This window comes from Neodiprion virginianus, chromosome 5 (assembly GCF_021901495.1).
Source record: "Neodiprion virginianus isolate iyNeoVirg1 chromosome 5, iyNeoVirg1.1, whole genome shotgun sequence".
Lineage (NCBI taxonomy): Eukaryota > Metazoa > Arthropoda > Insecta > Hymenoptera > Diprionidae > Neodiprion > Neodiprion virginianus.
In genome coordinates this window covers 23935491-23947305 of record NC_060881.1, presented here as the reverse complement: position 1 = coordinate 23947305, position 11815 = coordinate 23935491, and the positions used below count along the sequence as shown (strand labels likewise).

Below are 11815 nucleotides of genomic sequence, written 5' to 3'. Positions count from 1 at the left end.
TATCACGTGATTTTAATCGGTTAAAACAGGCGTCACTTTATAACATAGTATTTTGGAAGATCTGAATTCCAATATTAAACTGATCAAAACGACCATTGATTGATTCCAGATTCTCAACATTCGTCAAGTGAAAAGTATTCATTTCACGGTGTGTGCTATTCGAAGTGTGTGGAACGATATTTGTATTCGTCGTTGCCCTCATGCTGTGCGCTAAATGGATCCTACGCAAATTGACAATGTGGATGATGATTGAACATATCGATGGCAGAAGTTACAGGTAAAACACTGAATATTATAATTTCTTTAGATAATATAGGAACTCAAAAATTATATGAGAATCACTATTGTTGGTTAATTGAACGCCTTCGGTATTGAAAATAGGCTGCTTTGGTTACCTTCAAATAGAACAATCGATCATTGAGAAACATTTTGTAACAACTTTAAAAAATGTTATAGTATAAATGGCTTAGCGACGTAACACTATTTATACCGTGTACCGAAACCAACGCGCATGAACCCACAGAGATTTACAGATCGATTAATACCTGCAGTGAATCAAAAAGAAAAAGCAAGATGGAGTTACGTTTGGTAGTGGAGAATCTTTTTTTTTTTTTTTTTACTAAAATCGAAAACCCTAGACAAGAATCAGACTTAAACAATTGGAAGTCCCCCCCCCCCCCCCCTCCCCCCAGTTTCATGTGGGGTACGTCGCAACATGTTAAACAAATGAACGTGAGTTTATACCAAAAGAACGGAAAATTGGACGAGATTTTATCTAATATCAAACGCAGATATCGTACCGCAAGTACAATTAACATCTAAATCTATTTGAGATCATTGAAGTGTGTTCGAGTAATAACTTCGTTTCTCAATCAAAAATTTCTTTCCTCAATGCATAATTGGTTTATGAGGCCAAATTTTGATAAAATATTAACATACCGTTGGATGATGGGATTGTTGCAAATGCTAAAAAAAAAGTGATCGAAGAGTATAAAACTAGTTTCGCCCCAGATTCAAAGTCATGTATCTGCTAAAACACAAGAATGTAATTTTTAGTCGACTTGAGAATTATACTCGCGATCACTTGCCGTCCTTCCGTATAACGTATCCATTTGTTTTCTTCTCTTAACCACTCTGCCGAGAAGCTTTCCGAGTCGATATTCCACAGCTTGAACAACCGGAAGTGGCACGTAGGTATCGCTCTGAAATCGAGATCCCGATTATCTACCACTCCCCAGACGTTATCCGGCCGATACGTAACGTAATTATCCTTTGTATCGGAACGTTAACGAGGCAATTGCCCACCTCCCTTGATCCCGCAGTATTTCCGACCCTTGGCAAGGGTTGCAACGCCCAGGTTTCAGGGATCAGACCTTTTGACTCGTCGACTCATTGTCAGTCCTCGTCTCTTTTCCTGCCTTTTTTGTTTTCGTTATCATCGTCTGTATTGTCGTTTGTCCGTACTCCTCGAATTTCGGTGTTAAAAATTGCTTGTTGACGTTGACAAAGGATCGAACTAGGGCGAAGACTCGACAGTCGTAGGCTGCACGAACCCTTCCCAAATAATAAATGCTTATTGTTTAAATTCTACTTTTCCACCTCCCCATATATACGTGACCGGTTTAACTTCCATTGTCTGCTGAATGAAATTAGCCAAGTAGCGGGTCCCGCTCTGCGGAGGCTTGTTAATTAACGAGATGGTGTTAAACTTTTTCAACAGCTCCCAGAAAGTGATTAAAATTAGAATAATACCCGCCGCTACGTGTCCCGGATGAAAATTAACCGGCCCCTCGATCCTTTCTGCTTCATTTCCTCACCGGGATTCTCTACGCCGACAAAGCTCAGGAAATTGTCTCAGCCCTTTACCCGCTGTTTCGTATACTCAAACGTGCTATATACGTAACTCTCTACAGGACTTATCAAAACACTAAATTCTAAGTACACGTATCCACCGGTTTCGCTCGTAACCCACAAATGACGCTGTGTGACGTTCTGAATCTTTATTGAGCTTATCTCAATTTTCGTGGCAGAATAATTGACACAAAAAATATTCATATTGTTCAAAGGATCAATTCAATGTTTCGCGAGTGAAACATTGATGTTTGGTATGTAAACCTATACCTATATTTTTGGATTGTGGTAAAAAATTAAAATAATTAAGGTCTGAGCGGTAACCGGAACTAAAAATTTCTCTCATTGTGATAGCTATCACAGGCATTGTCTATTCCATAACAAAAAATACGGAAAAAAATTTTAAGCTGACGAACTTCATCCTGACGGTTTAAAATATACGCAATATTGACGTACCTATATACGTAACGTCATGGTATTTTCTCTGCAAAGAATCGTTTGATATATTTCCTTCGACCAAAAACAGCTATTCAATTCGCAATTAATTACGATACAAAATGATATTGCCCGTCGAGTGCCGCGTGTGTGTTTAATTCACATACGTACGTCAGCGCTTGAGAGCCGCCCTAATCGCTAAAGCGTTGTCTCAAGCGCCGTCTCGGCGACTGTTCGGTAACCAAGAGACGCCACCCGAGGGGGTAGCTGCGGGGGAATATAGGGTGAGTATACATCATCCGATTGCAGGATGAGGAGCGGAGAGGGGAGGAGAGGCGGGGGAAAATTATAGTCCGACCGGGTGTCAACGACAGGGGAGCACCTAGATCCAAACTACAGCTTGTCGCCTGAGGAGGTTCGTACACCACGCAGCTACGGAGTAACGCGCAGGACCGACGAAGCAGCCCCTAATTGCTCGATGTAGCCATCTGTAGATACACGAGGCGTCGTCAAGACGCGGGGGTAAGAAACCCGGGCCAAGTTATCTCTCCGCGAGGATCGTTAAGTCCCTCCGAAACAGGCTGACTATCCTATAACTTCTCCTCATTCTCTCGTCATCAGTTAAGTTACGTGCGTGCAGAGGGAGGCCAAGTCGAACTTTCCTTTTTTCCCCTCCATGTTTCTCCATCCTTTACTCCCTCGCAAGATAAAATCATATTTCACTATGCCGTTCTTCATGCTAGTATTTCATTTCAGCTTTTAGGTCAAATCAGAAACCATCTATTCCACATGTATCGTGTCTCCCCTATCCGGAAACCTCCGGCTTACGTAACCCTCCCAATATCTAAAGCTACCCGGTTGTTATACCATTTTGATCAGACTGCATTCCTCCAGCTATGCTGAATTTTTTTTTCGCCGAAATTTTTGCGCTTGCGACAGAGGCCGCGATCTGTCACTCACCGATTTAGATCAAATTTATTTCGCGCGTCGGCCATGACTCAAACTTCAATTGCTTAAAGCAGAAACTCCGGATGAACAGCCGTTTCCGAGATAAGTCCAGTTCGGTAATCGTGGGGACGCCGGTTCTAGTCGAGTTTGGGGTTCAATTCCTACATTCCTGCTCGACTGCTTCTGACAGTGATGCTTCGGATGATTAAATTTCACTCTGTACTCTATTTCAAATTAACACAAATGAAGGTATTGAAGATAATTTTTGTTTAACATCACTCGAAAGATCGAAAAAAAAGTTATAAGCATGTTTTTGGGAAGGAAATGATTATTAAATGCTCACTTACTCATATCATTTATAAGACAGTAATTGATCTAGTTCCTTTCATTTTCGTTCCAAGAATATTTATAAGCGAAAAAAATTTCACAGTCTTAGAGTTGAAGAAAATTTTCCTTTTTCGTATCGTTTATGATTCATAGTGACATGATTATTTTTTCGTAACGTTTGCAACCACGGGGTGAAGATCAACCGGCATATCTGCAAAAACTTCAATGAGTTTCTTCACTCAAAATAGTGTCAGTTTAAATCTAGCTCACGCGTTTAAAACTAAATTACAACAGTTGTTCATCACCTCTTAAATACTTTATTACGTCACTTAAAATATCCAGATCCAAGAATGAATTGTTCAAAGAATACACCAAATCAAAGATGATACTAGCAAGTACCATTCAAATTTCGAAAGTCATTCCGTACGAATTGAAAAGTACACGAGATGTAAGAACATCCTTAATAACGACTCGTCAATCATTTCTGTTCAAACGATAAAAAATGATTTACATTTTCGAATAGTACCAGGATACCATCTAATGCCTATAAAACGGGAGTAGGTATATGTAAAGGCATGAGAAGAAAAAAAAAGAAGAGAAAAGAAAAGAAAAAGAGAAAAAAGAAAGAAACTGTGAAGGAGGTGAAATGGGGATGAAGAATGAGAGTAACGACGAGGGAACGGATAAGTTGTCGAGGGAGACCGAAGAGTTGAGTCGACAATATTGCGCCACCTAACAAATGTCGTGCCGCGTAGATTGAGGGGTCTCCCTTAGTCGCCGTTGAGGGTTGCTGCTGCCTCTACCACCACAGCTACGTGGCATTTGGTGTATCGAGGTGAAGTGCAAAGGCACGGGACACGGAGGGATTGCGGTGGCGGAATGGCGTCCAGTGATATTAGTTCGGAACTTCCGCAACTCTGGACAACTTGTCGGTGCTGGAGAATTTCCTTGGGCCGTTTTCACCCCCCGGATAAGTCTGAGAGCGATCCAAGAGACTTTCCTTCGCGTTAACGTCGATAAATTTATGGGCATTACCGTCTCGCTCTACAGTTGTACGTTATACGGATCTGAAAAATATTCGACTTCTATCCCTCGCCGGGGGTGAGGTGAATTTTAAAATGAAAAAGATAAAAGGAGCCCTTGGGTTGAGGGTGAAAAGGCGTCGAGCTTTAAGCTCCGCTGTCGGGAGCAAAATTATATTACCAAAATCTCACGAACCCTTATATGTGTAAGTATAGAAGTGTATTCGTTTCGTTTACTGGTACAGAATAATCACGGTAGGTTTGCCTACACCGTGCAGTCAATGACGAATATTAATAAAACCGTGTCGTTGCGATTCGACGGGAAAATATCTGCTCAATCCATTTTGAAATTATAGTTACTTTAGTCAGAAAAATTGTAAGTATGTGCTGTTCTAAAACCGAGAAAAGCGCGGGCTTTTCACCCTTATTTTTACTGTGTATCGTTTTACTTTTGCCAATTGCAGAGCCAGCCTTTGTAATCCGCATCATCGAGGGAACAATGAGGGGATGTTATGTGGTGCCGGTGAAAATATCGAGTTTCCATTTATCTTTATCGTCCATTTAAGGTAAAGGTTGGGGCTTACCGCTGAATCGGTGAAGAAAAAGAAGTTGCGATGGGGAAAGAAGCCGGAAGTTTCAGAGAAAATATATATATATATATATATGGGGCATTCCACGCCAATTCAGTAAACGGTTGACCACGCCTTTTTGCAATTACACTAAGGATTTTTCCTACGTTAGTACGATCCCCGAAAAGCTTCCAAAACGATTTTCGAAATTTTTTAATCACTCTGCTTTACCCCACGATTTTTTAAACCCATCTGAAAAACACCCCGATTGGTTATTATGAAACAAAAAAAGAACATTTGGTTTCCGAAATTAAACATTTTCACGCAAGATTCAGAGTAGGACCTCGTTTTTTCTGTATTCATACCATCAAAACCGATATGAGTGTTTTTGAGATGGGTCTAAAAACTCACAGAGTAAAGACAAGTGATTAAAAATAAATGTTGACAATTTTTTTGGCCATTTTTCAACGGTCGTATTAAGGTAGAAAAAATCATTGGTGAAATTAAAAAATGTCACGGTCAACCGTTTACTGAGTTGGCACGGAATGCCCCATACACTACGTATGTACGACTGCACTCGGCACCGTTATATACATGTGCATATAGATACATATGTGTGTGCGTGTGTGTGTGTATGTATACAGAGAGAAAGAGAGAGATTTCTATATACAATGAGAAGGAGCGCAGCTCGTTTGTTTTGATTTCGTGGGTTGGATTGTCGGAGGAGGCGCGAGCGGCCAGATTGAGGACGCTCTAAAGTGAAATCCATCGAACCCGGGGTTGAAAGGGGCCGCCCCAAGCGAGGGCAGCTTAGAGTTCTTTGTTCAAATGACCCCGACTCACATCAGCCGTGGATGACACTGGGGGATGCGGAAATTCTAATGAATATTGATGCCGCCATGCCACACTGCCTCTAAAACGTCTCACAAATCCCCAACAAACGCACATCATTCTCCCTTGGCCAATTACGTATACGCCTCGATTTCGATCCTTACCGATTGACTCGTTCGTTCCGTTTTTATCATTTTCTCTCTCACGAACTGTTAAAAATCGTAAATCGTAGAATTTCACACAGTTGGCTATGTTCATTGAGCTGCGTTTTTCCTCTCACGAAATGAGTAGTCGTGAGTCGTAGAGATTTTTGTTTAGTTAGCCTGATTCAAAATTTTTCAGATCAAAGGATTTGAGACTACAATACCAATATTGTAACGATTCCATTTTCACATCGATTTTTATGACAATTGGGTATTTCTCAATTTCAAAGTAGCACAATGTACGTGTCTAAATGAACATCGGATAGGGTACGATATTGATCGGTATTGAGTCACATGCTACTTCGTCTTTGAATTTCTGAATTGGAACTAGTTGTAAAGAATGTAATTCTCGTATAACGCGTCGTGTTTCATCTTTGACGTTGACTACGCGTAACCTTCGCTAGAAACGGTACACACGGCTATTGTGAAAGATGAAAGAGTCATCCAAGCTGGTCGTAAAGGTAGGTCAACCACCCTATTCAAGGCGTAGGTATGTAAGCCCTTAATTCCCACCCACAATCTGCTCGCTCCCGCGGCTCTGAGGTATTTCCATGAAAGGAGCTGACAAGGTCCGCGCGTATACGTAAACCAACATCGGTGCCTTCTACCCGTTCCACGCCTTATCCAACGATAGAAACCCCCCGTATCGTTTGTAACGTTACGCGACTTCTCGGGGTGAAAAGTTGGACGAAAAAGCACCGTACCTACGTCTTGCGTATCGTATGTACGTACACTTGGGGGCGATGAATCTGAGAGGGCTAATTTTTCCACTAGACAGTTATGTTGGCAAGACAGAGAAACCTGCAGCGCCAGTCGGCCGAGCGCGGAACTAACTCAATCTCAATAAACGTAACATAACCTGTTACCGTAGAATCTAACCTTAGAATACGTGTCAATCCAACAAGTCATTATCCCCGCGGTATTCTAAGCTTAGATTCGACGGTCATGGGTTATGTTACGTTTATTGAGATTGAGTTTGTTTCGCGCTCGTTCGACTATGGCGCTGTAGGTTTCTCTGTGTTGCCAACATAACTGTCTGGTGTAAAAAATTAGCCGTCTCGGATTCATTGTCCCCAAGTGTACGTACAGTACCTACCAGCGAAGGGTAAAAGTCTGGAAGAAAGTACGGAAGAGCAGGATGGAAGTGCGATGGATAAAAGGGGAGGAGACAACGTCACCGAAGGAATATAATTTTGTCGCAATGTTAGCCGGCAGCTAGCTTATAGCTACCGGTTGCCCCTCTTCGGTGGTTCCCGCGTCGTTTGGCGATTCCGCCGTGCTAATTGCTCGTATTAATCATTGTCGCGGCAGCGTGCAGCTGACGGGCAACACCGGCTCCGGCGCCGTCCTCCGTGCACCCATGGTACCCGCCACACCAGTCCCCGTTTCCCGCTCCGACGTATAATTGCACAACGGCTGGATAAAAAATGCATCCATACTGTGAAGCGAAGAAGCTGGAACCTCTTTATAGGACTTTGAAAAGTACGGGGTGAGTCGGGGTATAGATACACTTATAGAACTGTACGTTCCAAAACCGGACGCCGTGTATCTAGTTGCAAGTAATCCAGCCAGTACATTCGTGACTCAATTTGGTATTTTACCATTACGTTGCATGTGGTATTCCAAAGTGCTCGAGGTGTAAGATGAACCGTACTTGAAGCCTTGGAGTTACGCGGTAGGTACTCTTCGTGAAACGCCATCTACTTGAAGTTAGTTAAAATCACCTACAATCGTGAAGACACGAGGTGAAATTACTCGAAATAAGGCAATGGTTTCTTCTTCTTCTTCTTCTTCTTCCTAATGGCTATGCCCCCGAAGAGGAAGTGCCACAGGCAATGGTTTGAAGTCCGGGCTCGTTGATGGTGCAGGATCATCAGAATTCATTAGACGATACGTGAAGTCATTTGAATTCATGGAGTCCTTTGAAGTCAAGTGCATGACGGTACAAATTCGAATGGTTAACATCGATTCAAAGTTATCTGCCGCTCAAGACTCTTCAGAAACTTTCGTTGCCGGATTCGCGTACACTTTTTAAATCTCTTTGCTCTATAACTCGATTGTTATCTTCATTGCTGAAAAAGCAATGTATAGTGCTCTCGTGTTATCCCCTTGTAATGGTATTGAGAATGAGTGGACACTAACAGGGAACATTAGTTTGGTATCCCCTCCAGTTTCCTTACAACCCATGCATGTTGTAGAACACTCAAAGCTAAAAGAAACGTATTTCTTTATAGGCAGAAAAACGGTTTAAAGAAGTGAAAACGACTCCCAAAGGTGGGCCGCCAATGGGGTGGTTTCTAACTTTCGGACATAAGGGATTGATGTATTTGAACGAAACAAACACTGAAATGTTTCATGTTGATTCCACTGAAACACATCAAGTGAATCAACAAATCACCACGTTGGGTACCCATATTCGGGGGTCATTTTCACCCCTTTAAACCGTTCCGTATCTGATAAAAAAAATTACGCGTCTCTTAGTTTTCAATGTTCTACAACATACATGAGCAGCAACGAATTCGAAGGGGAACCCCAAACTATTGTTCCTTGCAATGGGGCTTTTTCGATGATAAGTTAAACCCAAATCCGCTTTTGGTTCTCAGAGGTCAAGAATCTTGAAGACATGTCAAACGATGTAATTCGAGTTGTATCGATCCATCCGAATCAATTCTGACGCAGTCGCGCAGTGCGAAAAGGATACAACTGAGTTCTGAATAAAAAACGATCCCCTTCACGTCGAACGAAGTTAACGAAAGTTCGTGAACTTGCGGCGATCGGTAAACGAGCTGCGGAGTGTTTCGTGACGGTTTGCAATCGTGGCGCGAGGGTGAAAGCCTCGGTGATCGAGTCCAGCGCCGCAAAGGGGTAGGTATATACACACGGACGACGGCGTGGTAATTAGCGGGTGTATCTGCACGGAACGACGGCATTATACGGGACGCGAAGTCAAATTTGCATCGCATTAGACTCAGGGCGGTAAACGGGCATCGCGCATATCCCTCGAGTCGCTCAACGGGAGCACGTCCCGCGGGGGATCGTTAACGACCTCTTCGGCGCGCAATTTCGCCCGTGTGATCGGGAGAAGAAGATGGGAAGACGATGAAGAAGGTTTGCCACAAAGTTACCAGGGATTCTTAAGTATCCTACTTGGACCCGACTCTCCGGATCATTTCGGTCAGTTTTGCCATCGCGCGTGCACGCATGCACACCTCGCCGCAGGCTCAGCCAACTGCAGAGGCAGCATCGCGGGAACAGGTATTCATCCGTTTATGTACCTGCAGGGCTGAAATCACGGGATCATAGCAGGCACCGCGGTTTTATCTGCAGACGAGCGGTTTACTCATTCTTAACTGCTTCGGCTTCTATACCGAATGCGGAATCTTACACTGAGAAAAATTTCATTTGTTACAGTAACTAGAAAAATTCAGTGAAACGGATATCGTTAAAAAAAAATGTTTGAATATTGTTGGAATTACGAAAAACGAGGTACGCCTAACCATTGTGCGCTATCGTTGATCCTTTTTTGGTTATTCCAACGCAAAATCAGTTTCTGAGGCTTACTCTACTTTTTCAGCTAACCAAGGCTTTAACGTCAATTTATTATTGCACGAGCAATAAATTTTCGCAACAGTTACAAGAAAATATAGTAACAGTGATCGTAATGATAAAGAATAGTAACGGATACTAGACTTTCCGGTAACAGCTAGAAAACTAATTTTCATTTTGTACCTGGAACTATATTTTTCAACTGTGGTAAAAATTGAAAATAAAAGGACCGAGCGGTAACCGGAACTAAAAATTTCTCTCAATGTAACGTTCCATGAGGATTTTGGCCATCGCCATAGGTTTTAGAAAAAATTTATTCTCGCTTTTTGGAAATACTAAGGAACTTTGTATCGAATTGCAGTTTTCGTTTCATCGTCAGACACGTCGTTTCGAAAATATCTCAACAGGACCATTGTCAGTTGAGATTTTGAGTTTTGCCGACGATTTCATGCGTTCTCAAATTTCACGAGGAATTATCAAATTTCGACAATCGAAGACAAAGATTTCGATCTCGTAGAACGCAGTGCAAATCTCACGTAAAAACGAGTCGTTATAGAAGACAAAAAAAAAAAAAAAGTAATATACGCTTGAAGAAAATTGATTTGGGAACTTGCTGGTTGAAAAAAAGAGAAAACAGAACAAGTTCTTATCAATTTCCAGACTTAATGATCATCTGAAGTTTTTTTATTTACCCTCCGACATATACATTACAGGTGTGCTGTGTACGCTTAAAGATTGTGGAGATGACTAATGACTAAAGAAACTTGACTTTATTTTGCATCAGAAGTTTCTCAAATACATCTCTACGTGAATATGTAAGCGACTATCTCAATTCAACCCTCGTATAAGCCTCACAGTGACACGTAAGTCTCACGAGTGCCCACGAAGTGCAATTCCTTATAAACGACACCGGTCGACACATGTCTTTCCAAACTATAAAGGTTTATGATCGTGTCCTGGACCAGGTTGTTTCACTCCAAAATCGAATGCGAATTCATCCGCCATACGAGTCTTGATTATCCAATTAGGGATTCTCGTGGGAGGTCCCGACACAAATTCCTCCGCGTATATGTTGGGGTTCTGCTCGAAACGAGCTGCTCGCAGACTGATATTCGGTTCGAGTTCCGGTGCAAGGCTGGCTGTAAATTGATCTCGTATTTATGTATCATAAATTGTACAAATGAGTAAGAAGCTTGAATGAGAAAAACACAAAAAAAAACTAAAGAAACAATTATATCGGTTGCCTACTGAAAGAACTTGATCAGGCTCCGAGATCGATTTTCGGGAAGACGCAGAGCGATTCTTATTCCGTGCACTCGTGTGCGAATCGATCCACACATGATCGTACCTCTGATCATCGATCGTTCGTTCTAGATCCCTCGACGCGTCGTAAGAACTTGGAGCTGTTCATCACTGGGTAGTTTTTGCCAAATACCCGATCCGCCCTGCATTTCCACAAAGCACATATAAGAGGCTAATTAGCAATTGAAGCATCAACAGCGACAAGCTAAGCTTGCCCAGACAAACGATCCGGGCGGGCTCCTCCACCGAATCCCCCTTTAGGTGAACTGGTCTGACGTCAATTCTAAAAACTTGGCGTTAATTGACCTGCACGAACCCGCTTTATTTCGGAGCTATATTATCGGATCTGAAATCGGGCGAGCTCTACAGGATCGGTATAAGGATCGTCGAGATTAATTTTACAGGCAAATTAAGATGTTGAAAGTTGAAGCTTTCAATGGTCGCGCGATTTAAAATATACCATTTTTTGAGCAATGATTTACTTCTAACAATACGAAAAAACAATTGACGTTGTACAGTCGTTTGTTTCTTGGTACACCGAGAGAAATTTTTAATACCGGTTACCGCTCAGTCATTAACTATTTTCGTTTTTTACCATGATCGAAAAATGTAGTTCTAGGTAGAAAATGAAAATTAGCTGTTACCAGAAAGTCTAGTATCCGTTACTATTTTTTCTCATTACGATCACAGTTGCTATATTTTCTTGCAACTGTTGCGAAAATTTGATGCTCGTGCAACGATAAATTGACGTTAAAGGCTTGTTTAACTAAAAAAGTAGAGT

General features: G+C 42.0%; 1 protein-coding gene across 1 annotated transcript in view; it reads left to right on the top strand.

Moving 5' to 3' along the window:
- Window positions 1–11815, top strand: part of LOC124306284 (DNA mismatch repair protein Mlh1) — a 31438-nt gene that overhangs the window by 8744 nt on the left and 10879 nt on the right. The window contains exon 10 of the mRNA XM_046766811.1: window positions 110–277. Within this exon, the coding sequence (XP_046622767.1) occupies window positions 110–214 (105 nt within the window). The 3' untranslated portion in view covers window positions 215–277. The remainder of the gene's footprint in view (window positions 1–109; window positions 278–11815) is intronic.